The sequence below is a fragment of the Strix aluco genome, chromosome 9 (assembly GCF_031877795.1).
Source record: "Strix aluco isolate bStrAlu1 chromosome 9, bStrAlu1.hap1, whole genome shotgun sequence".
Classification (NCBI taxonomy): Eukaryota; Metazoa; Chordata; class Aves; order Strigiformes; family Strigidae; genus Strix; species Strix aluco.
Window position 1 is genome coordinate 31,304,435 of NC_133939.1, and position 25,973 is coordinate 31,330,407.

The 25,973-nt window shown below is 49.0% G+C and overlaps 2 protein-coding genes across 3 annotated transcripts in view; one reads left to right on the forward strand and one right to left on the reverse strand.

Moving 5' to 3' along the window:
* The window catches only part of MED12L (mediator complex subunit 12L), a 138,717-nt gene that overhangs the window by 42,791 nt on the left and 69,953 nt on the right, over positions 1-25,973 (reverse strand). The window contains exon 16 of the mRNA XM_074833278.1: positions 418-565. Coding sequence (XP_074689379.1) covers positions 418-565 — 148 coding nt within the window. The remainder of the gene's footprint in view (positions 1-417; positions 566-25,973) is intronic.
* On the forward strand, positions 6,677-8,460 carry LOC141927290 (P2Y purinoceptor 13-like). Of its 2 annotated transcripts, none has more exons than XM_074834446.1 (2): positions 6,677-6,750; positions 7,277-8,460. In XM_074834446.1, the coding sequence occupies exon 2, from the start codon at positions 7,290-7,292 to the stop codon at positions 8,319-8,321; it is 1,032 nt and encodes a 343-aa protein (XP_074690547.1). In that variant the 5' UTR covers positions 6,677-6,750; positions 7,277-7,289; the 3' UTR covers positions 8,322-8,460. The 2 variants fall into 2 exon arrangements, with proteins under 2 accessions (XP_074690547.1, XP_074690548.1); XM_074834447.1 differs by lacking the exon at positions 6,677-6,750 and adding an exon at positions 6,775-6,952.

A 25,973-nucleotide genomic window follows, 5' to 3' on the forward strand; every position in this document is an offset into this window, starting at 1 on the left:
CCTCAGTTTTCCACTATATCTGGGACAAATATATGCCACAGCGTGTAACAATATCAACGTTACTTCGAGGTTATTCCAATGCAAAACCCAAGACAGGCTGAAGAGCAGCCAGTTTCTCTAGGAGGGTAAGGAGCATGCATCACTGGCTGCCCCGTGTCTCCTAGGGGGGGTTCAGCCCAGCAGCAGCGGTTACAGCCAGCGGTTACAGTGGAAACAGGGATTTTAGGCACAGTGGCCTCTGCGTTGCGGTGCAGGCGTGGGGCAGGCCGGCTCCGGGCAGCGCTTCACCCTGCCGCTGCCAAGGGGGTGAAAGCCAAACGACGTGATCAACATGCACAGCTCCAGACAACGTGCTGACACCTCACAGCCCCCGTCACCTCCACTACAGGCCACCGACAGCAGCGTTAAAGCATTTACCACCCATTTCAGTTGTACTCTTCTTATTCAGAATTTTGAGGATGTCTTTGGTAATTTTCTTCAGCTGATGCCTCGCTTCATCACGCTCCTTACCGACACCATAAAGGAGAATCATGCGCTGGTTACACTCGTGACTTGAAGATTCATCCTGGAAAGACCAGATAGGAGTGAAGTCTCTTTTCTTTTTCTGCACCCACCTACAGAAACCCGACCCACATAGCCCAGACTGCAATAAACAATAACCGACTTGGTGTCACAAAAAGCATCTCCTGGGGTTGTCTGTGTGGAGGAAACAGTGCCAAATGAAATCACTAAAGAGCAGGGTAAAACTACAGCAGGGGGGAAATGTCATCTGATACTATGAATTCTGTATGTGTCTGTAAGGCCAGTCAGAGGATGCAGACGGGTGACCCTCCTAACTGTCCCCTGGAGCAACAGTCAGTGGCAGATTGGTAAACAGAAGACAGATGTCTAGAAACTGTGTGACATTTCTCTTATTATGTACAAATCCATTGAAAAAAAGATGCAGCCCAACTCCTAAATTCCTATTTTGCACATCTCAAAGAAACTGAAATACGTATAGTTTATTTGAATTGTAACTGGTTATATTTAGTCTTTTACTAAAACATAATATTGATGCACTGTATATAACTTTCACTGTATATAACTTTCAGCACTGCTCTGCAAGTCTCATAAAGCATAAATATTTTGTTCAGTAATATACTTACCTCCTCCAAACTAACCAATCGCTTCTTTCAACTACTTAACAAGTTTTTAAAAAAGAAGGCTGTGTACAAAAACAACACTAAAGAATCACAAGGCAAGAAGGTAGTAGACGAGACTGCAACTCTACGCTCAGAAAAGTTGCCCAGTCTTACAAAATACATGCTGTCTTCTAAAAATAGTGATTCTGTTGTTAGTATGTCAAAAGCAGGAAGTAAACCTCTAATTATTGTAAATAGATCTATTTCTCTCTCTCTTCTAGAGGAAACAAAAGCAGAAGCACTGCAAGCGTCACCTGGAATTTGCAGCTGTCTCTGGCTCAGAAACCAGCGCAGAGCCAGAGGAAGGTCTGTCTCACAGCCAGGATGCGGAGCTGCTCCTCCAGCCCCCCTCTGCGCCAGGGGACCTGCGCCTGAATGCTGCTGGCTGCTCCGTGGTGAAGAGCTGGAGGAACCGCCAACGGCCTCCACCAGCAGCGCCAGCTCCCCAGCACAGGGAACAGCCCAGCCTCTCCTCGCTTCTCACGCCACGGTAACCTCCTCTTTGATTTCGGGGTGCTGGAAGGTGTCTGATTTTGCATGCTTAGGGAACACGTATTTCATTGGGATTAGACTTGGCAGCTGAGTACGTTACATGTTTCAGGCATAAGCCAATCTATTTCTATCTTACAGATAGAAATAAAACTTTGCAGCTCTGTAAGGAAGTGGTCAGGGAAGTTTGGGCATCGGCTGACAAAGCATCAACTCCCCGCGTGCGTTATTTTACAAAGGCAGAGGTCACACAGAACTATAGCAGTGTTCACAGTGGCATCACCACACAGCTGAAACGCGCTCCTTTTGAACTGCAACACTGACCGACCCAGCACCCCGCCTGGCTTTCCCAGGCCACCTGATCTGATCTGATCTGATCGACGTTTTGGGACTAAGAGCCGCAGTTGCCAGCCCAGCCCCTGCGGCCGGTCAGGCGGGTGCCAGCCATGCAGCATGTGCGGATGACCGGCCGGCCAACGCGCTCTCAGTTTCGCAGCAAGAGCGGGCTCGGAGGGGCTACGCAGGGGCCTCGGCACCGACTTCAGGTGGGCGCTCGCTGCAGAGCACAGGGGCTGCAACGCCTGCTGGCTCGGGTCAGTGACATTTTAGATTTATTTGCAACGTGGCACCGGTAAAGCAAATGATTTAGGAAAATGATGGGATAAACTGTCAAACTAGAAGTAAAGGTCTACATGAATACCCACATAAACAGAGCTACAGATAACTTCAGACTGCTGGCAAATGTGAAACTGCTGAAGGGACCGTGAGCTGTCCCCGTGCTAAGGTGTAGGGTTGAAAAGCAGCTGCTCCTCTCGCACTTTCTTCCCCTTGGAAGCAACAAGCAGTGACTGTGTGGGGTGCCACCTCCCCCCCAGAGCACCTGGGTGAAACGGCAGCGGCCTGTGAGCAGCTATTCCCGGGGTGTGAGCAGGGGCAGGGAGGGGAAGGCAGACATCAGCCTCAAGGACAACCAAAAGGGAGACTGAAATAACACCACTGGGAAAGACAGCCAGCCAGCCAAGCAGAAATACAGTAAAAAGGGGCAAGTTCAGGGGGATGGATGGAAGCTCAGGGCAATGGGTGGATGGAAGGTCACCTCAGCATTTCAATCCCAGAAGGTCAAACCAGGCCACCTTACAAACATGGCTACATCTAGTGCTCTTCTGTAGAAACCTGAAGTCCTGGGTAAAATAAAACACAACTTGCAGCAGTCAAAATCCCCAAATAAATGTTCCCAACATACAAATTAAACATGTACTAAAAAGTCTCATGACAGATATAACTCACAATTTCATTTTTTTCTTTTTTGTTTTTACAGGGAGGGGAAAAAGACGAAATGCAAATGAAAGCTGCAACCAACTTCAGCTACTCTAGAAACGACAGCAACTGTACCAGTGATAACAAAATCAGCCAAGTCATTTTTCCTTTGCTTTATACAATTCTGTTCCTGGTGGGCATCACCATGAACGGCCTGGCAATGTGGGTCTTTTTTAAAGTATCCAGTAAATCCAATTTCATCATCTTCCTCAAGAACACTGTCATTTCTGACTTCCTCATGATCTTGACTTTTCCATTTAAAATCCTTAGCGATGCAAAGTTGGTATCATGGGTACTGAGGGGATTTGTCTGCCAGGTCACTCAGGTTGTATTTTACTTCACCATGTACATTAGCATTTTGTTTCTTGGTCTAATAACTATCGATCGCTATCAGAAAGCTGCTTCGCCATTCAGAACATCAACACCGAGGAAACTTTTAGGTGCCAAGATCCTGTCCACAGCAATTTGGATATTCATGTTTGCTCTTTCATTACCCAACATGATTCTATCAAACAGGAAGAAAACGCCTGAGAACGTTAAAAAGTGTGCTCTCTTGAAATCTGAGTTTGGCTTAGTCTGGCATGAAATTGTAAACTATATTTGTCAACTTATCTTCTGGGTTAATTTAGCAGTCGTAGTTGTATGCTACATACTCATAAGTAAAGAACTGTACAAATCCTATAAAAGGACAAGATGCACAGGAAAGGCATCCAAAAAGACTGTAAATCTGAAGGTTTTCATCATTATCGCAGTGTTCTTTATCTGTTTTGTGCCGTTCCACTTTACCAGAATCCCCTACACGTTGAGCCAAACGAGAGATGTTTTCGAGTGCTCCGCCCAGAACACCTTGTTTTACCTGAAAGAGAGCACGCTGTGGCTGACATCGCTCAACGCTTGCCTCGATCCATTCATATACTTTTTCCTTTGCAAATCATTCCGAAAGTCCTTGCTAGACATGCTGTGCAAGCACACAGCACCGTCAGTACTCAGAGCACAGATGAAGGAGCAGAACGAAGGAGATGACACGGACGAGACACCGCTCTAGAGCTAAGAACTACCCACACCCCTTCTTGGCCACATACGTTTATTGGTGGCAGTAGCAGCACAAATCCTGAGGAAGAATACCTAGAATTTCACCGGCTTTTTTAGAAATTGTCCTACCAATGAAGCACAAGCACCCTGGAACCATCCCTGTTTGCAAAAATGGTGGAACCAGAAAGCCTGAATAAAACAAGAGCACCATCGGATCACAGCCTCCATCCTGTCAGAACTGCTAGGAAAAAGTTTGAACTTATAGTTGGAACTATAAGAAAAAAATTAAAACAGTGTCTTGTAACACTATAGATAACTTTATGACCTACAAAGATTTTGCAGAAATAGCTTAAACTTAGGCCAGAGTAAAGCCCATGGCAACACAAGATCTGGGAAATGCAAATAAAATCCACACTAACTGTGTTTTTTTAAAATATAGGGAAGTTGTCACCTTGTACACAACTGGCAGAAATATAGGACATATGTAGATAAGCTATTTATCTGTGCAGATTTTTGGTAACAGAGTAACATTTTGCTTATCTCATTATATGCTTGCAACCCTTCATCCAATGACCAATAATTAATAGTTGTATGTCAGAGGAAATTATTTCATAATGATGCGTATCTTGATGTGAGCTAACTCTTCAAATACTTCACCTTACTATATGAATAAACAAAAATGTGCACTTTGATAGAGAACAGTCTATTATATTGAAAAGATACAGACTTAATTTACATAATACTTAGATCTTAGGGAAAGATTGATTTATGGTAAAATCATTACTGATTATTAAGAGCAGCTCTTCTGTACTATACAAAAAATTTAACCACTTCCTCTTTTTCATTTGAAAAAGTTGAAAAAAATCCAGGGAAGTCTTTTCAGGTACATAACATTTTCAAGCATAACAACCAGACATGGAAAGGATCCTAGGCTACTGTAATAAATTATGGTTCATTTCTTATCACTGCAGAACAGCTCCATTCAGACGCATGTTTCTCCACCAGGCAAGACCTCGGTCCTGCCACAAGCCATTGCCCATCTACCCTTAACTGAGCCTGGCGGGGCACCAGACGGTTTTACAAAGGATACTCAATTTCCTAAAAAGTGAAAAGAGTTGTTACTTTAGCACTCAGCCTTAGAGTTTATGCATCTCTTATAACCTGCCTGTATGAATTAAATATTTTACAAAACGTCTCGTGCGCTGCTTATGCTGGTACCTCACGCACACTGCCCACAGTCAGAACCGGGTTACACCAGCAGCCCCCCGGACGCGCTCTGCGCCGCAGCCCCGCGGGGCCCGGGGCCATCAGCTCCAGCTGTCCCCAGCAGGGAGGTGCGAGATGCCCCACTCCCACCCTCGTGGGGACAGAGTGGCAATGACCTGGCAGCTGCTCCTCCCAGCCGATGGGCTGTTAGACAAAAGACACGGCCGCTACCTGCGGAGCTGCCACGGGTGGGGCACGGGGAGGCACTTCGTACCCACCTCTTACACCCGGGAGCAGTGCCAGGAGGTCAGTTGGGAAGCAGATGTGGAAGCACCAGTCCTTCTATCTTGGCTTTACACAGTCCTCAATGAATGAACAGAAGTGGGGTCAGGCTGCTAGGGACGTGTCACACTGATGACAACAGCGAGGGTGACCTTCATCCCAGTCATCCTCCAGGCTCTGCGCTCTCTGCCAGCCGTTCCCCACCGACACAGCAAGCACACCGACATTAACCAAAATGTAGATACTAAAGCACAAACTTATGCAGCCCCAGACCCTCAAAAAGCAATCCGTGTCTGCCTCCAGAGGGACAGCTTGAACGCGAGCAACCTCCCACACGGCAGCAAGTGAGAAGCCAGAACCCCACCTCACGTCAGCTGGCAGGAAAATACAAGACAAATCACACGTCTCGGCTAAACTTACACAAAAAAGTTCTGTTGACAGAGAAATGCACTCGATTCCAACATTACACGTGACAAACACACAATAAATACAAAGCACACCCTGCAGTGGCAGCAGCTTCTGCTAGAACCAGAAAGTGGCTGTAACCAGCACGCTGCACCACCTGGCTACGCCAACACCAAAATAAACCACAAATCCCGTTCTGAAGATCAAAAGTCAAGCTCAGGTTCATGTGTCGATATGAACAGGCTCCAGAGGGAGGGCACAGTTTCTGAATATGTCAGTGCAGGTGACTCTGTAGCTGAGTAACCCATGGTAAGGGTGGCTCCGAGCAGATTTTCTGGTCATGCATTTGATGACGACTAGTGCTGTCCAGAACAGGGGAATTCACACGCACAGACAAGAACTCAGAGCTGCATCTGAGGATTATCCTGAAAAACTGTCAGGAAACACTCTGTGTTTGCTCATCCCACATCTCTAAAGGAGCCAAATCGTAATGGCACAGTGTAGGTGCCATCGGGTCTGCCCCACACAAAAAAGCCAGAAAACGTGCCCGTTTCGATGGATCCGGTCATTCTTCTCTTTGTTAGTCCAGGAGAAGGTAGTGCACTTCCTGACAGAGAGCAAAAGAGGGAAAAGCCACAGCAAACATGATAACTAACTCAGGCAATATGTGAAAATCAGGAAGGAAACAGCGCACCACACCAACAGAAAAAGTCTCATCTTTCTACACATTTCCCCATTCCTAATACTTTGCTCGCGGCTTCTGTCAGCAGAGGAACAGCGGATGACCCGGAGACAGCCCAAGAGCCCCCTCTGAACCACCCGTGCCAGGTTTGCTCAGGTACCCCACGGTCGGAGCGTTCACGTGGTGGGACAGGGTACTCGGTCAGCTGCTGTCAGATGCAAGAGGCTGATAACCAGCAGTGCGAATCTGATCTTGAGAATGATTTTAAATCTGTGCTGAGAAGGGAAAGACGGTGTGTGCTTGGTGAGAAATACCAGAAGTCGCTTCCCTGGAAGTGCTTTGCTTTTGGGCCACAACTGTAAGATTTCTATTCTACGTTAAAATACATTTCCATGTAAAGATGAATGGTGCTCTAGGCAATCTGCTGTTACACCTTGCTGCTCTATTATCTTAGGCCTCATAATGAATATACACCATTTTAACTTTTCATTAGACACTAGTATGTAAACAACTTAAACTTAGGCAAAGATTCAGATTTTCTATGAACTAGAAGAGAAATCAGTTGGTCTATTTAATGCACGTTCAGGTTTTGTGTTTATTTGTGTAAACCTGCCAGCCACTGTAAGGAACATGTAGTTCTAAATAGTTATGTTTTATGTTTTCTCTCTCCTTTTCACCCAAGTCTATTTTGAACAATGGGAGACTTTGCAAACGAGAGCACTGTCAGTAACTCCAGTGGAGCACCCCCCTCCGCACCGTGCCATCGAGACACCACGGTCACCCATCTCGTCTTCCCAGTGCTGTACACACTCGTCTTCCTTCTGGGACTCACACTGAACAGCCTGGCTTTTTGGGCTTTCTTCCAGATTCCAAGCACATCAACCTTCATTGTCTACCTGAAAAATATCTTGGTTTCTGATTTTATAATGACGCTGATGCTTCCTCTGAAAATCCTGACGGACTCTGGCCTGGGACCGTGGCAACTCAAAGCCTTTGTCTGTCGCTTCTCAGCCGTAGTATTTTATGACACCATGTATATTAGCATAGTGCTGCTCGGCCTCATTGCTTTTGACAGATTTCTCAAGATTGTGAGACCTTTTGGGAAGTTCTGGGTGCAAAACCTGACCTCAGCAAAGATCCTTGCGAGTCTGGTCTGGCTCTTCTTCTTTGCTCTCTCTCTGCCCAACATGATCCTGTCAAACAAGAAAGCAACGCCCCAATCCGTGAAGAAGTGTGCCTCATTGAAGAATTACTTCGGACTCAAATGGCACGAAGCTGTCAATTATATCTGTCAGTTCGTCTTCTGGACTGTTCTCATCCTCATGTTCCTATTTTATGTAATTATCGCCAGAAAGGTGTATGAGTCTTACATAAAAACACAGAAGAAAGACAACAAAAGTGAACAAAGGGTCAAGGGGAAAGTATTCATCATTTTTACTGTGTTTTTCTTGTGCTTTGCCCCGTTTCATTTCAGCAGGGTCCCCTACACCCTGAGTCAAACCACGGCCCGGATGGACTGCCGTCTGCAGAACCAGCTCTTTGTTGCGAAAGAGAGCACGCTGTGGCTGGCTGCCACAAACGTCTGCATGGACCCCCTGATATACATGTTCTTGTGCAAACCCTTTGTGGAAAAGCTGTTATGCAGGGGAGTGAAGACACTTCGGAAGACAGTTCATATGAACCCAAAAACCGAACTGGATACACGAACGTCTGCTACCGATTCCTGATTCTGCAGCTTCGTGTTCTACAGCCTCTGCATATTCATAGAGAAGTTTAAAAATCATTTGTTTTACTTCTGTAGAAAATGAGAGAGTGGATGTACTGTAATATTAATATGTAATAAAAGCGGCACAATGGATCTCCCTATTTATGCTTGCTGCTCAGCCTTTGTAGGCAAAAAGCTGTTGCTCCAAGTGCGGGGCCCAACCCACCACCGCTCCCCCCACCAGCCGTGCCTTGGCCGTGCCGCAGTGCCGCTGCGCTCGCACCACAGGATCGCCGTTACCTCGAGTCACTCGGGCCACTTCACAGCCCAAAGAACATAAAAATAGCATCGATGATGCATAAAATTAAGAAGAGCGGTTTGCAGCCTTGTGTTGCTGTGCTGGCTCTGCAAAGCTAATGAGAACAGAGGCTTTGCTGATTTGCTCACTACATCACGTCCACCCGACAGAACACAGACAATCCGTAGCCTATGAATTAAAATACCATATAAGATAACATAATGCCTTCATATAATTATCTACAGAATAATTCTATCCACCTTAAAAAACCCTACTTATTAAGATTTAAGCAGCTTACTGACTATGGCTGCTTCTAAGGGCAATTTAGCTTTATCTGGGATTAAAACCCAGAGCTGTTGACTTTGCATGCCAGGAATCCTTACGCTGGGTGTCAGCTCGGCTGGCACGTCGCAGGGCAGGGAGGAGGAGGAACCGTGCTTGACAGTGGAAGGAGGACACGGTCCCTCCCCGCCTCTCTCACCCATGTAATTACTTTCCCACTGCCTACGCCGTTTCACCATCCTTCCTCTCCCCTCCCAGCGGGGACTTTGGTGGAGGACACAGGCAGCAGCACCCCAGGACCCCCCAGCACACACTCCTCATCCCGGCCAGCAGACCCAGGACTGCTTCCCCTGCAAAGGGCACCCCAGAGCTGGCAGCATTCGTGCCCACCGTACTGCTCGCCAGCGGGGAACACCCAGAAACATCCCCCTTGGTGGCACGTTCACCCTTCCCAGTCCCAACGACAGGCAAAGAGAAGGCAGCAAGCAAGGCTGCCGAACCCTCCCCGTTCAGAACCTCCCCCAGCTGGCTCACTACCCCGCTGGCAGAGCTCTCCTCAGCTGTCCCACAGGGGAAATCCAAATGAACCGTGCCTAAAGGGAAGCTACTTGTCAATCCAAAATCCTGGAATTTATTTCACTATTTTAAGACGTGAAGGAGATACCAACCGTTTACCGACTCCAACTTTACGAAGCGTATTAAAAAACCTGTTAACCCGACCTGAGCCCTCAGCAGTGCTTCCCTGCTTCCCCAACAGCACGTTCCCACTGCCGCTCGTCCCCGACACCCCAGCCAGTCCGTGCGACTGCCCCGCACCACAGGCCTCGGGGACAGCGCCACAACCCCCCATCAGCCCCTCTGCCTGCTGTGACACCCCCCCCACCCCAACACTCACCTACCGCTGCTCTGGGACACTGTGAGCTGAAGGTGAGGGTCCCCCCAGCACCTTCCTGAGAGAAGGGTCACGTCCCCTTTTACACCCTTCCCTTCCTCGCAAGCTCTCCCACTAGCTTTGTGCCTTCTCACACCTGCCAGGTGCTTTGATCACCACTGGGTTGCTATTTTTAGAAATTAAATATTTACAGTGGCCTAATACCATCACGCAGGTTGCTCCATACAGCCTGATGTTTTCAAGCTGTTTTTAGATTACCGTGCATTAATGACATCTGCCTGTGGGATTCCCCAGCCTCTGCCACACAGGTAGATGTGTGTCTTATTTAGCAATTCCCACTGGCCGTGTCTTCTCTGCCAGGCATGCTGCATGCTTTCCGAACCTCTGACACCCTTTGATAACTGGAAACCCAGCTAATCCCCAATCAGCTTCCAGCTGGTTCCAAACTTCCCTGTAAATCAATGTTTTCTCTGACTGTGTCCTCCTCTCAGGATTAAATGCTATTGAGGAATTAGTTCCTCTCTCCCCACACACATACAGCGTTTAACAGGATTAACTTGGCTACTTTAGTAAAAGTAAATATATTGAATTCTTAGCTGCTAAGATAGTCACCACTTTAGCAACTGCTTAAGGAAACGTGTGAGGAGCCTGAAAATGTTTCTCTCAGTCTGTTGTAGTGACCAGAGCTAAACATCAGGAGAAGACGGTTTGTAAATCAGCTGCGATCTTCCACCAGGCAGGTGCCCACGGACATCCATGTTCCTGAGCTCTGGGTATATTAGGGACGAATTCAGCATGAAACTTTGCAGCCCAGGCCCCCATCTCCCAAATGAATCGCACCAGCACAGCTAACACGGAGCTCCGCAGGACTCTCAGCACACGCTTACGTCCAGCTCCGGATTTAAAAGCGGAACTCTGGCCCATTTTTGTGGTTATTACACAGAAAGACAGTAACATAAAAGAAGTCATATGACAGTGATAAACTATGAAAATGCCGAAGAATGAAAAACTTATTCCACTGTGGAAGTTTGTTGGGCTTTTTTCTCATTTCTACTGCTTTTACTACAAGGCTCATTTAACGCTGCACACACACCCGCACTAGCAGCACACACAGTGAAGTACTAAGAGCCTGCATGTAAGGGTGAGTGTAACCACAAAATGGGCTGAGTTGCTCCTTAAATAAGGGGTGTGCCAAAGGTTTCAGAGGAGTCTTAATCATCTGTTTTTCAGCTGCTGCTTCTCAGGTAGGTAAAAGGCAGGCAGAGTTACCAAACCCTGCAGCAGAGAAATGCAAGGTGACTGCAAGGATAGGGCATCTGGTTGATCCACTTACAGAAAAAAAGTCCCCTAAATTCCAACATGTGGGATTTTGCACTTTTTTCTGCAAGTTTTCAGATCCCTGCCTCCAGATGGAAGTAAGAATCATAACAGTTAAAAAGCCTCAAAGTTTAGGTCTCTGCTTTTCAAGGCTCAAAAAAAAATGGCCAAAGTAACATTTTGTGTTTTACACCTGACCAAAACGAGACGTGCTTTGAGAACAGACACCCCTCAGAGACGAGGGAGCCATCAGCCCAGATGCTGCAGAAAGCTGCTCCTCTGGGCTCTTCAGATTTCTTTAGCGCAGCCAAAGAATTTATGTAATTTAGTAAAGTCTTCCAGCGTATTCAATACAGCAGTCACCATTTTTCCAAATCTGATTTTTCTCCCAACGTAACTTGAAAAGGCTGGTGCTGACACTCCTGTCTCAGCAGCTGCTTTTCCTGGATTCAGTGGCTGTAGCAGACAGCACACACACGCAGCGTTTCCCCCGCGCATGGGCTTTCTTGGGTCCGTCCCCACCACGAGGCAGCAGCAGGGCTTCTCCCTTCTGCAGCCAAATGTTCATTCGCTCAGCTTCACTACGCTCCGGAGCAGAAGCAACAGACAACCTAGAAACTGCAAAACTGGCACCAGGCCTTAAACTTGTTCAGACAAATGAACTCTATTCCAGGCTCCTGTGATCCAGGATTCACACGGAAACTATTGACACTTATTCTAAACATTTTTACAGGTTGCTGGGTTCCCAAAAGGGGAAGTAAAGGGCACTAAGCAGTCGAGTTTTGTAGGAAATCAATCTTATTAGGGTACACAAAGGCTTACAAATATTTCTTTGTATTTTTTGTTTTACTTGTGTTTCAGAAAAAGGAAATAGATGATATCTTTACCTAACAGACGCACCATCTAGCCTTCCAGATTTTGTATCACACTGCCTCTCCTCCGAGGGACAGCAGGCTCATTCCTGAATGCCTAAAGACAAATTCTGCGCTTCATATGCATCCCGACTCTCCAGCACAGCGATACACATCCCTCCATCAAGGCTCCTACAACTCCGAGAACTCAGAAAACTCTCCTAACATACAGCAGTACTTCAATTAATTAGAAATGCAAAACAACAATCTGCATAATGAATAAGAGCTGGGAAGCCAAGCTCAGCAGCCAAGATGCTGCCCACAGGACGACACGGACACGCAGAGGCAGCAGGCTGCATGGGAAAGCCGAAGGCACCAGAGCAGCCCTAAGTCTGTGGACAGGATTGGCCAGCCAAGGCGTGAACCTTGGGTCACCGATCACATCATGCCAGGAGCTCGAGGGTACAGGAAAAAAGGAATGAGCTTTTTAAAAGTCAGCTCTTAATTAGCTCCTTTCCTCCCTCTTCCCCTTCTAGTGACAGCCATCAGAACAGTGATCGAAGTAAACCACTAAGCAAAGGGGAAGTGTCAGACCCTTCCAGGACACTTCCACTGACAAAAGCACCTCCATCTTGCACACCTGCAGGAATCATCCCAGTGTCGCAAGCTCTGATCATCCCACCTCCTTCCTATGTGTAAAACAAAGAAAAAGCCAGTCTCGTATATTATCCAGGTGGCTAATCTGCTTTAAAAATATTGCTAAATACAACAGTAAAGGAGTTTTAACATGAAGCAACATAATAATTGCAATAATGTTGTTTAGGCTCTTATGAAATCTGAGAACTGCTCTCTAATCACCAGAATACAAAAAAGGGAAATCCAACCTTTAAGTAACATGAACAATAGTGAAGTTATAGGTTAGCTTCCAGCTTTTCTTTACATCTGAGCTTCACGTTTCTTTCACGCTGTTTTTACGACAAGCTCCACAGCATTTCCTTTTCATGCAGCAGCTAGTCCTGACTTGCTCCAGCCTGAGAACAGCCAAACAACATGCCTGAATCAAAAGCCTGCTAGGGGATGCCATGACAGTGGTTTCTAATCCATTAAGCTTTACCGATATATCAAAATACAGAGATTTTAAAGAAAAGTTTGCGTGCCATGGCACCACGTTCAAAAAACAAACAAACCCCCCCCCCATTCTCATGTAGAATTTATTCATCTGTTTATTGTTTGACCACAGTTAACACACAAACTTTGGAGTGTGTTCTCTATTCACAGAGTACCAACTATTAAACACTTCGGTCTCTGTAAGAAATTAAATTTTATTTTTTAAACATCCCAGTTTTCACTTGTAATTTCCCCCCTTCTTCCCCACAACGTATCCTGCAGCACTGTTCTTAGACCCAGCCTAAGAGGACACCAGCATCAGAAGCGCCCGAGGGACAGCAGCGCCCATCAAACCGTGCCGTGCCTGCGGCCCCGCAGGACTGAGCCCAGAGGAGCAGACGCGGCTGCCAGCACCCCCCAGGGCCAGAGCCCTGCCCAGCACCAGGGACGCAGCACAGCTCCCGGCTTGGGAGCGCGGGCTCTTGTGCAAAACACAAGCCAAGCATGTAATCTTCAGATTTTGGGTTAAAACTGCTGTTTATGATCGATCTGCAAATCTGCTTCCAGCCCTCAGCTACAGCACTGGGGCTTCCAGGTGGCCGAGGCGCTGGTGCAGGGCTCTGCTGTTCCTCGGAACGGGGAGAGGAGCCACCGCGGCCCAGTGGAGGGCCTGGCAGGGGGACACTCTGCACAGCAACACGGCGCAAACGCTTTGTTGGGTGCCTGAGCTGTGAAGTCTCTGCTCCTCTGAGGACATCTGATGCCAGAACCAGACCATGCCAAAAGTCAACTGAGGAGCTCATCAAACGAGGCCCGTCCAGAGTGCAATGCACAAAGGCAGATGCTCACAGCTCTGGAGCCTCCCGGCTGTAGCAAAGCCACAGCACAAAGGGCAAAACAAACAGCCTTGTATGCTCCCTGCAGGGAGAACCAGGCCTCCACTGAACGGAGCAAAGGACTTCTCTCACCTTGGAGGCACAGCCCGCTGACCCTCAGTCAGGCAGGTGCTCCTGTCTTACACAGGCTCCACTCGGAACAGAGAACCGGATCACCGCACGTAGTGTTAGGGTGGAGAATGACCGAAAGCCACGGAGGAGGTGACCCAAAGATTGGAAGGAAAAACAGAAGGCACCACAAGTCAGAAACAGGACGAGCAGTTGAGAGGGGAACAAAACACAAGCAGCTGCCAAGCGCTGGAGCACAAGGGACAGCTGAAAGGAGGTGAGCTAGTGGCTGGCACACGCTGTCCTACATAGCCACGTGCAAGGTCTGAGAGAGGCAGAGACTCCGACAAGTCCCCTCTCCCTAACTGCAGAACAAGTCTTCTCCACCCTCGGGTGATGCGACGTGCAACAGGGACCATCGCTTCACGTCAGAATACCCAGCTCCTGAGATCAGTTTTGAAAACACACGACACAAGTGTAACACTTCTTCCTGCCGACTTCCTTTGCATTTTCTGTTTTGCCTTGCAAAAGCTGATCTTCAAAGATGAGCCATGCCAGAAGTCTCCCACCGTCAGGGACTGTACAGGGAGAGGTCCCGAGGCAAGTGGGAATTTTACAGTCTGCCCACTAGCAAAATCATGGAAATTAGCACACGGCTGCCCTGGACACAGGGCCAGGAGAAGCTGTTCACCACCACGGGGAGGCAGCTGGTAGGTCCTGCTCCAGCTCCGGCTCCTCACAAGGCACCCATGCAGAAGGCTGTCCAGTCTCAGAAGAGGGTGGCTGGGGATTCAGTCCCTCAGATCTTTGAAGAAAAAAGAAGAAAATATGTATGGAGAAGTCCAGGCAGAGCAGACAGAGTAGTCCAAGAAAAGTGACTTGACAGCCATTGCTCTCGTAGCATTATTTTTTACTTTTCTCCTGAAGATTTAATGAGGGAGATGTATCTCGGCTTTCTTTTTAAGAAGGCTGCAGAAATGGGAAATTAACCACTTCATCCTCTACTGACACGAAGTAAAATTTTGCCCTGATATAGCTACTGTCATGATTATTTCAGCACTCTTCAGGCACTAAATTATCTTACTCTAATTGTGTGTTCAGCCAGGACCCCTGGCAGCAGGACTGCAGGAGTCAGGGGCTGACGGTCAGAGTCTTAACGAGCACCACGGCAGTGAAGGGCATGCAGTAATCTGACAGTCTAGTCATTGTAGCTGAAATATTTAGTTACAGACTTCACATTTTGCTTTCATCCTACACACTATTTAGAAGAGAGGATCTGTTCAAAGCACAACATTAAAGATGTCTAAATATAGTCAAATTAATAATTGAGATGATCATCTCAATTAGCAGATATTGGCATCCATCCAGCACAGGATTTTTCAGTATCACATTAAATTCGCGTTTCCCCTGCAGACAAAGCTGCGTTCATGGAAAGGCACGGGCACGGCTGCTGTAAAACACGACTCGGACCGTTCACAACGTCTCCCTGCACGAAGGCTGCTGCCTCCGACAGGCACTAACCCAGCTCTCAGGTGAATCACCGTCTGCGTCCCAGGCGCCCCAGTGCTGCGGAGCCAGGAAGTGAGCGGGAGTGCGCCGCTCACCTACCCTGGCATGTGAGTCATTCCCAGGAATGAGAAAGCCAGTTGCTCCAGTTGCTCCTGGCCAGGGGAATTCTGACTCTCTGATCAGGTATCGCAAAAAAAGCCATGGGAAGCAGAAAAGCTTACTTCCAGAGATGGTTTATTTAACCACCTTATCGCAAGAAATACTCTCGTGCCTACTGTAGTTTGAAGAATCACTCTGGAGGAGTCTAAGGTGTTCAAGATGCAGCTCAGAGACAAGCGGAAGGCGACAATGGTGACAGGTAAGTGATCTCTGACCACCTGAAAGGTGTTTGATAAGTTGTTCTGTGAATCCTCTTGCTCTTAATCACCCTCAAGTGAAAAGAAAACAGGAATTAAGATACAGTTGTTGAAAACCAGACTTGGAACCAACAACCGAGTATCAGATCAATTGAAAGTGTGAAAAGTTCTCAAAATAGCACAACTTTACTAACCTTATATTCGTTCATTAAACGTTACGCGTTATCTTTTTCCTCAACGGCAAAAAAAAATGGTTTTCTACTAATCATTCCTTCTGAGAGATGAGTCGAAGTGCAGGAGGGTTCATGGTTTCAGTAACTTCCTGACAGAGCTGAATTCATATCAAGTAAGATTCAGTATCTACAACATCTGAAATCGGTATAAAAGGTTTGTACTGTATTCCTTTTCACCTCTATCAGCAAAGGAAAGCAAACTTGAATTCTCTTAATTATATTATACAGAATAAAGGTTCTCTTCCTTCATACTTCGCTCAGATCATGTTAAAACTTGTCAGGTTCACTGGAAAAACCACATAGCTCTGAACAAGCAACTTACAAACTATACGTCTGATTAGTCTCAAAGTTTGGGAAATATATAAGGCTCTTTCAAAAACCTCTGTCATGTAAGGAGTATTTTAGATGGAAAGGGTTATTCTTAGTTACGAAAAACTGAAAGTAGCAGTGCAATTAAAGTTTTTGTATGTTAAAAAATGACTTGCCATTTGCACGTTACAGGGACTGTAGGCATCTGCCTCCTCGTTATGTGTGCTTGGGCTGGAAACTCTAGTAGCGTTCCACGCTTTTTTCCATCTTTTTAAAGAAGATTCTGCAATCTTCTTTTAAAAAGGGAAACCAGGAACCTCATGCAGGCATTCAGCTGATGTCACTGATCCACTCCCAGCAGTGCAGGCCCTGAACCCCAGGGAAGCCACCAGCATTTCTCCGGCCACGAGCCCCTCACTCTTGGGGGGGCACCTGCCAGAGCTCTCCTCCCGCCCTGCTCTGGGGACAGGGTGCTGGTGGCACCTGGGGACGACGCCCCGCACAGCAGGACGTGGCTCAGCTCTTGCAGGAGGGAGAGGAGAGCAGGGGAGCGAGGCCAAAGGGCAAGCAGGGACCTCAGAAATTTGCACTGGGGGCGTGTGAGAAAAAAGCAGCAAATTTTAAGCCTTACCAGCCGCCGGTTCCTCCTCCCTCCCTCCCTCCCTGCAGAGGGCTGCCTTTCCCAGCTCAGCCCTGATGTCTCACCCTTGGCTCCCTCCCTCACTGCCGGGGCCCCCTTGGGGCAGGGAGGGAGCAGGGAGACCAGCTCACCCAGCACCTGCACCCCGCAGCCCATCGTGCGCCAGCACGCACTGTGCCGGGTGCTGGAGCATCAGGAGCAGACGCCGGGCAGACAGGCCACCGGCAGCGGGAGGGAGGCAGCGAGTCACAGCCCGGGGTTCATCCGACACCCAGGCAGCCCTGCAGAGGCCAGATGCTGCTTCTCAACCGGGAAGCGCCTACTCCAGGCACTGCACGTCGCCCTGGATGAGATTTATCCAGGAACAAGTGAAGGGGGAAGCTCCTTCTCTTTTGATGACAAGTCCCTTGCTCGCCTTCGCACAGCGAAGTTCAGCAGGACCTCCTCTTCCAGCAGCTCAGCACTAGGAAAAGCCAGCCAAGACACCCACAGGAAGACTGTAGCATTAAGCTTGAACCGTGGAGTATTTATTAAAGGTTTGGAACTGAGCAAAAACGTGCCTGACACAAACCAAGAGCTACAGAGCCACCCTACTGCTGCCAGCTACCAGGGCTCCGTAGGAAACCAGCCTGCGAGCGGCACTAACCCCGGTGCTGCCAAGAAAGCACCAGAGGAAGGCGGCGATATTCATTCCTACGTTTCAGTGGTCTTAACCCTTCCCAACATAAAAAATTACCATACCGACTTAAAAAAATTACAAAAAAAATAATCACACCCTCAATTATCGAAAGTAAGTTTCCACATGGGACTAATGCTGGACTTCACATGGATACTCCAATAAACACTATTTCTTGTTTTTTCTTGGGAAAATATCAGTGACATATCAAAGTGACAACTGACAACAAGCAGCATAAGTTAGGCTTTTATCACATTCACTGCCACTACACAAGGGTCAGCCCAGAGCAGCTGGGGCAGAGGCGCAGCAGCTCTCCGCAGCCAGCACCCTGAAGCCCTGCCCAGGATTCGCAGTCCGGCCATTTCCGAGAACAGCAGCCAGAGCAGGAACTCATCTGAACTTCTCCCAGTCGCACCCCAAAATCCCCGTGTCCTTTTCCTTCCTCTTTGAAATGGTGGTGTTGCTGCAAGTACCTAACATGGTCAACTGTCTGCAGCAGTATATACTGAAGCACAAAAACCCCAGCTGACAACAGCAGATGAGGATTTTTTTGTCCTTTTGCAATGTGAAGTCGAATTGCATCTAAAAAAATCAATAGAAACTGTTTCAATGCAAAGTAGAACATCTAAAAGCGAGACTAGAATTACTTAAAAGTTTAAATGGCACTATCTACATGCACATACCAATAATAATTATTTTTCCCCACAAGATATTTTTCCACAGTATCCCCTGTGGTATTTGAGAGACATGACAGATGCACAATAGCCAGAGCCACAGTGGGTGAAGGTGCAGTGTGATCAATCACACACCTTCGTCTTCTCCTTTGTGACCCAGACAACACCTTGACTGTTTTTAAAGTTTCATTACGAGCTTTTTAACTTAATGCTTTTCATTGCATAATACCAATAATCAAACCTAAAAGCTAGTATTTTCAGCAAAAAGCTCTGGCAAATCCAGGCGGGCACCCGCGCGAGCTCCGCCGGCAGCACTGAGCCCAGCAGCTGCCTGCCAGCTCCTCTGGAAGCAGCTCAAGACCACCCAAGCACCACATGCTCAAACTTCATAACCAGTTTTTGCTTTTTGCCCAAACTACGGTGTTCATAAAATCCTAAATTTAAAAGACTATGACTTCGGGATAGCGAAGCACACTGGGAAGTAAGGAACAGCCTATGGAATTGAAGGTGATTATTTGACAAAGATTTCCATGCTGCCCGTTGTGCCAAGAACAGCGCCCACGAAAACACAAGCAGAACAGGAACGGAGAGGCTGGGAGAGAAGCTTGTGAAGGGACTAAAAGAGGGAAAAGCTGAAGTTATTCCAGAGGAATACACGTCAATGTGAACCTGCTTCTGGCCTCCCCCCACTAGAAAAGTGACCTGGTGAGAGATTAAAACTGCAGAAGACCAGTAATCCAGTGGGGTGGAAACAGGACAAACTTTTCCAAGGACACCAAACTGGGAGGAGAGGCTGACACCCCGGGGGGTCATGCTGCCGTCCAGAGGGACCGCAACCGGCTGGGGAAAGGGCCCGACAGGAACCTCACGACGTTCGGCGAGCAGAAGCGCAAAGTCCTGCCCAGGGGAGGAAGAGCCCTCGCGCCGGGACATGCTGGGGCGCCAAGCAGCCCCACAGTGAAGGGCCCCGTGGACAAGCTGAAGGCAAGTCAGCAGTGTGTCCCTGCAGCAAAGGCAGCCAACAGCCTCCCGGGCTGCGCAGGGAAAACACAGTGTGAGAGACACAAGGGCAGGCAGGTCACGGGAGGGATCCCTCCTTCCCGCTCAGCACTGCGAGGCCATGGCAACCAGGCTCCCCAGTACAGGAGAGACAGGGACATACTGGAGCCCAGCACAGGGCCCCAAAGACAACTCATGTACTGGAGCAACTGATGTACAGGAGGGCTGAGAGAGCTGGGACCATTCAGCCTGAAAGAGGCAGCTGAGGGGGATCTATCGATGTGTACAAACACCTGCAGGGAGGGTGCGAAGGGGACGGAGTGAGGTCCCTGTCAGGCGACCGGTGCCAGGACAGGAAGCAGAGGGCATACACGGCCACACAGGAGGGTCCCTCTGAACACAGGGGTTGTTTGGTGCTGGCGGTGTTTTGGATTTGGTTTTTTTGATTACTGTGAGGCTGTTCAAGCCCTGGAACAGGTCTCCCAGAGAGGTTGTGGGGTCTCCATCCTTGGAGACACCCCCTGCTTGACCGGCCACAGTCCGCAGCTGCTGCTGCTCCGAGCCGGGAGCCGGAGCTGAGGAACAACCTGCCAAAGGCAGTATCAGGGAGGAGCTGAACAGGCTGCGGGGGGCACTAACCGGGCGGCGGTGCTGGGGGGAGGCCAGGACCCCGCTGCTCAGAACCTCGGCACTGCCCCCACACCCAACTCCGCCGAGAGCACTGTGCAGGGAGGCTGCACCCCGCAGGGCACCATCATAACGGGGCTTCAGAGGAGGCAGCTCTGTAGGGTCACAGTCCAGCTCCTGTAGGTTTTGTGCAACCAGAAACAACCATCAGCAGCATCTTCTAGAAAGAAGTAAAGGAAACATTCTGGAGTTAATCTTTTCCTCATGTCTAATTAGAGGCTGCCATACTGAGAAAACATTCATTATCCCAACTCTGCCAACTATTGCATTGTGCTCTCTTACTTTTTTTTGTTTAAAAAAAAAGGCAAGCCATTGCAACACATGGCTCCTCTTCCACCACCAACGGCCATTTACCTGCTGCCCAGCATGACACCATTTGTGTTGGCAGCTCTCTCCTAACCCTTCGCGTAGAAGCAGCTGCAGCCTGAAGGAGCGGTACCTCCACACCGCTCTGCTTTTGGAAGGGCAGAGAGCAGAGAGCAGAGCACACACCACCGGCGCCCACAGTGAGCATGTGACAGGGGTTTCTGCTTTTTGGTCATGAAAAATGCACGTGCTTGTCGTTAACACAAGAAAGGACTGGAAAGCATTTCTTCAACATCACTTAGGAACTACGATGCAGATTCAAGAGGAAAGAGAATTCGTGCATCTTTAGGTTCTGTAAATAAGCTTAAAAAATAAACAGTCTTACAGGAATGATTAACAATATTTACTAGATTTCATAACCTCTGCACAGAAATTAATCCATGAACTTGTAACGAGGAACAGTTCAAAAGACAGAAAAAAGTAAAAACTGGATAGTTTGGGCAGCAGCCCAAGAAGGTCTCATGTCAGAGCTATCCCACACGGGGGAAAACAAAGGCTCATAATCGTTCATTTGAAACGAGAAAAAAAATATTTATTACATTTGGACAAAATGTTCCAAAAGTGACTTTGAGAAAATTAGAAATGTCCAAATAGTATTTTTTTTAAAAGTGAAGAAATCATGTTATCCTAAGGGCATATTCCCCCAAAATTGAGAATTTTCTATATTAAACAGCATTACTGCATGCTTACTGCAGCATTCTGCTACACCCAGCCCAGGCTCTCCTGCAACTGTAAAACAACCGTGCAACAAGGCAAAGCGAAGGTGAGACTTCAGGCCATGCCTACAGGGAAGCAGGGGCAGGGCCTGACGGGAAAGTGTGAAGGAGCATGTTCAGCTGGTTCCTCAGACGCCGGGCACAGGCACTGGAACCGTGCGCGGTACTTGTGGCTGTCACGTAGAAGGGCCCAGGAAAGACCAAACCCCCAACGTCCACAAACGGCGGCGTGCGGGAAGCTCTGCAGGTTCTAGGAACGGCCAACAGAACGCTTTTCTTGGAGACACCTCCCGGGGAAGGAAGCCCCTGTGCGCAGCATGCCCCCGCACAGGGACACCGCCGCCCCCACACACGTACCAACACCGACGGCAGCTGGGTGCCCACGGAGGCCTTCCGGGGACGTACAGTCCCCGAGCACCGCATCCTCTGCTGCGGACAAGGGCAGGGACACGATGGGATCTGGGGGCACAGGGAGCTCCTCCAGCAGCTGAAGGCAGATGGAAGCAGGCTGCAGCACAGCCTGCCCGAGGCCAGGACGCTGTGCCGTTCAGAGACACGAGAGGAAAGCTAGGCTGGAATCGAGAGGGAAGTTTAAGGAGGAACCTGAAAACCAAGCAGGGGATTTTGTACTAGATACCGAAGCAGACAAGTTTTCTGAGCAGAGGCAGCAGTTCCTGTTTTTGGCTCTGACTAAACAGACAAGCGTCCTAAGCCACAGCTGAAGACAGTTATACCCAGTTCTTATTTCGCAGCCTCCCCACGGTTCAGTGGGTTAGGCACGGGAGCGTTACAGGGAACCAGCACACCCCTGCCTGCCCACACTCCCCGGGAGCCCAGGGCACAGAGCCCAGCTAGGGGCTCTTTTCACCCCCTGTTGAAGCAGTTCCCCGTTCGAGCAGCCAACACGTGCCAGTCAGACATGCGGGGTGCTGGGCACCCCCACCCAGTTCCACCTCAGCAGGCTTGCAGGAGTGGGGGCTCCACCACAGCAGCAGAGCGTGGCCAAGGCGGGGGCACCCAGGAACCCCCCGCACCGGGCAGGGACAGTTTGACCACCCGCACAGTAAAAAAAGTGTTTTCTTGAGCTGATGTGATTTCCGGAGTCTCAGCCGGTGCTGGTCAGGGGGGTCGCTGAGAAGAGCGAGCCGGGCTCCCCCCGCAGGCCCTGGTTGCCCCTGAGTGCCGGTGGAACCCCATCAGCCCTGCCAGCCCCTCGGCAGAGGAAAGGCGCCGTACGCGGGAGCTGGTCACCAACCGGCTGCAGTCCCGCAGCGCACAGGCATCGGGGCTGACACAAAGCCTGGCGTGACGCCATCACCGCTCACCGCACGGCACCTCTGGGCGCAGCTGGCACACAGCACGCTTCAGAGGACTGGGATGGGACAGCTAGAAAAATGTAGAAAGTAAGGAAGTGTGCAAAGCACAAGGGAGCAAGAGGTGCATACTCACTCACTGTAGGTACAAACTCCAACCGGAATATCAAGTTATTCCACTGTGCATTAACAGGACATTAACATACGCTTTTACCAAAAGGGAGATGGACAGTTTTTAGCAGAGGCCTCCGAGGAAGGAAAAGGTGGTAGTGCCCTAGTTACTGGGATCGGGCTCTCAGTTAGTGAACAAGGAAAAGCACTAAGGAAGATCAGTGGGTGTAAGCAGGGAAAAACAGAACATGAAGACTTGCCGAGGTGAGGCAGGGCAGGAGTGGACTGAAACGAAGAGGAGAGCAGGAACGTGGGCCCCACTGCATCCATCTCTCACAGAAGCTTTATGCACATGTACACTTACCCTGCAGTCTACACCAATGCTCTTCTCCCCTAAATCTTTACAACTAACTCCGTGATTTGGTTCTGATGGGCAACAGAAAACAACATAATTCCAGCCAGTCAATGGCAAATTTAATAAACTGGCTCACGCTTCTACTGTTTACATTAACTCTGTCATTTACCAAACTTTATGCCAATGCAGATCAACTGGCAAGAAGCCCCACGTCCAAAAGCTATGTGCTCAAATTAAAAAAAAAAAAAAACAAAAAACACTTAAAACTCGGCAGCCCTATGACCTAGAATACCTAGTCTAGTTCACAGAGAATTTTCTAATTTTTAAAAAGTTGTAAGATGAAAAAAGAGCAATTAGATTTAAGGATACAGAATTTCTTTAAAGAGTGAGGCAACTTAAAGCCTTAGTCATTAGAAAAACTATACAGTCATTCCCTACCCGTATGACACAAGTCTACCATGCAGCCTATTATTTAATTTCTCATCCGAGGTTCTATCAGTCATGTATATAAACCAGTCTGTCAACATCAGCAGCACCAGATTACCTCACCTGTGAAGCAGTATGTACTTAACTTGTATTTAATGCAGCTGACAGCCTTTAGGGGAATGATAGAAAAAACCCAGCTGACCAAGTGCATAAACTACAAGAAGTAAAAAGCATTCTGGTTTAAAAAGCTGCTTGAATAAAGGAGTAGCTCCAAGCGCATCTTCAAAACCATCCAAGCAGAATATATTTATATGGAAGAATGAGGCAGCTGGTTAGGATGAAGTTGGTCAGAAGAAAAGTGGCCAGAGAACTAGACAAGGAGTGGAAAACAGCCTTGCCCAGCACAGAAATACCACATTCAAACAAGTAAAAAAGCCACTGTCAGAGTGCATAGTCAGTGAACAATTATAAAATATCTTAAAATATCTTTAAAGAGAAGGCAGACTCATCTCCCATTCCAAGAGAACACATGGAAAAGGGTGGCTTCTCCAAATGTGATAACCTTCTTCCATCTCATAGAGTCTTTATTGGAAACAATGAGGCTTCTGTAGCACAGGGATGCGCCAGATTTGACTCAGACGAGTCTTGCTCACCCCCCAGCATGTAGATCATGACGCCACACTGCTCCAAGTGCTCTGCCTATCGCAGCAGCCCTTAGCCTGCCACACTTAGGTGGGAAGCTCTGGATACGCCTTTGGCCTGGTGAGCCTAAGCAGGACCACCTCTGTACCCCAAAGTTCTGTCACACAACCAGCTCTGCGCAGCAGCGGCCACCCTGCCTGCACTTCTCTGCTGCTCTGCACAAACCTCTTTAGGACTTTAAATCTTAAACTACAACAGCGTAAGGGACAGTCTTCAGCGCATAATTAGGGCAGCCCTCAGCAGGTGCTGTCTCTAACCTGCACCCCAGCGCGCACCAAAGCCTCTCACTGCGCCCAGCTGTGCCAGCAAGGCAGGACACGGAGCACTGCTCATGTCGTTTGGCTGCCCCGGTTTGCAGCTGGGAAGAGTTTGTCGCTTTCTTCTTCCAACCCACGCTTCGCTGGGATTGGTTTGGAAGATGTTCTAACATTAAAACCATCAGGAGTAAGATGACGGAGAGCCATCCATTCAGAGGCCTGACCAAACAACGAGCACTCCCAGTACGGCTTCCGGGTGACCTGGGTTTCCCCGGGCCACGAGCGCATGGTCACACCTCCATGGCCAGGCGGGTGGATGCGGCAGGGAGCCCCACGGCCAGAACTCTGGGCAGGCATCGGCACGCCCGTGTGGGATTCATGAAAAGAAGAGATGGGGGATCCCGCTGCTCCTGCCCCCCTGCAGCGCCGTCCTGCGCTGCCTCTGGAAGGGCCATTGGAAGCCAGCGGTGAGCAGCCGGGCTGCCTCAGCAACCCTCAGGGAGCGGAGGCATTGCAGGGCAAGCGCGGGAGCAGGGCTGGTACTATGGAACCCCAAGAGGCACCGGCGCACCCATCAGAGACTGGGGACCACAACATGTTCCCTGGGGAGGCAAGAAACATGCCCGACCGGGCAGAGCCTCCTGTGACAGTGATTTAGCCATTTCCAGCCCAAGGGGCTGCAGTCCACCCTCTGCAGTAGTTTTCAGCTGTAAAACAACAGGCGAAATCCCAGGACTCAGACAGCCCAGTGGATACGAGTAACAGCACCCAGGAAACAAGACACCACCCACAAGGAGGAAGGAAGATGAATTTTGATCCATGCTGAATAGGAGCTGGAGAGCCTTAAGGATGTTGTGGTGGCCCGTCGCTGCTGAGAGTACAGCACAGGATGCCGACGGGAACGCAACCCCTGCGAGCTGGAGGACAGCGAGGTCGAGATCCCCTGCAGCCAGGGAGCCCTCGCACTGCATCAGAAACCGGCCACCGGCTTCTGATGTCAAACAAGAGCCAGAACCCACGGAGAGCGCAGGGGCTGTCTGCACGTGAAGAGGCACCCACAGACACTACCTGGTGTGTTCCATCTGTATGGTCTCACGGTGACAACAGCCACCTGCGAGGATGGATGCAGAGGTGCAGAAGGGAAGGCGCAACCCCCCTGCCGAGTGACCGGCAGCACCCGCCAAGTCCCTCCAGCACAGCTCCGACCCCCGCTCCATGGAGCCCCGCAGCGCCCCCCAGGGTCACGGCACACGGGGGGCAGCAGTTGCACCGCCTCGAATCCCCGGCAAGGTGGCCACTGCTGCTCTGAGGATCTGGGAGAGCAGGGAGCTTTAGGGGACCGGGACCAGGAACTACACAGACTTAAAAGGGACTCTGAAAAGCAGGGAAATAAGCATCTTATTTGTGTAAGAAGATAGATATGCATCTTTTTATAAAATCACATATTCTTTTGATCTCGATGCCTTCTGGGCAAAAAAGGATAGCTGCAAGTTATGAACAACAGCAAACAAGGGATAGGGTGCTGCTTCTCAGAACAAGAGAAAACAAAATATCTAAAATACCCCTGACAAGCTCATTATGGACCCCATAGTTATCAGAGCAAACAATACCAGACAAGAAGCCAAACTAAAAAAAAGCTTAAAATATCCAATTA

Excerpts from the sequence above, each read along its gene's own strand:
- LOC141927290 (XM_074834446.1), top strand. The coding sequence starts at position 7,290 with ATGGGAGACTTTGCAAACGAGAGCACTGTCAGTAACTCCAGTGGAGCA.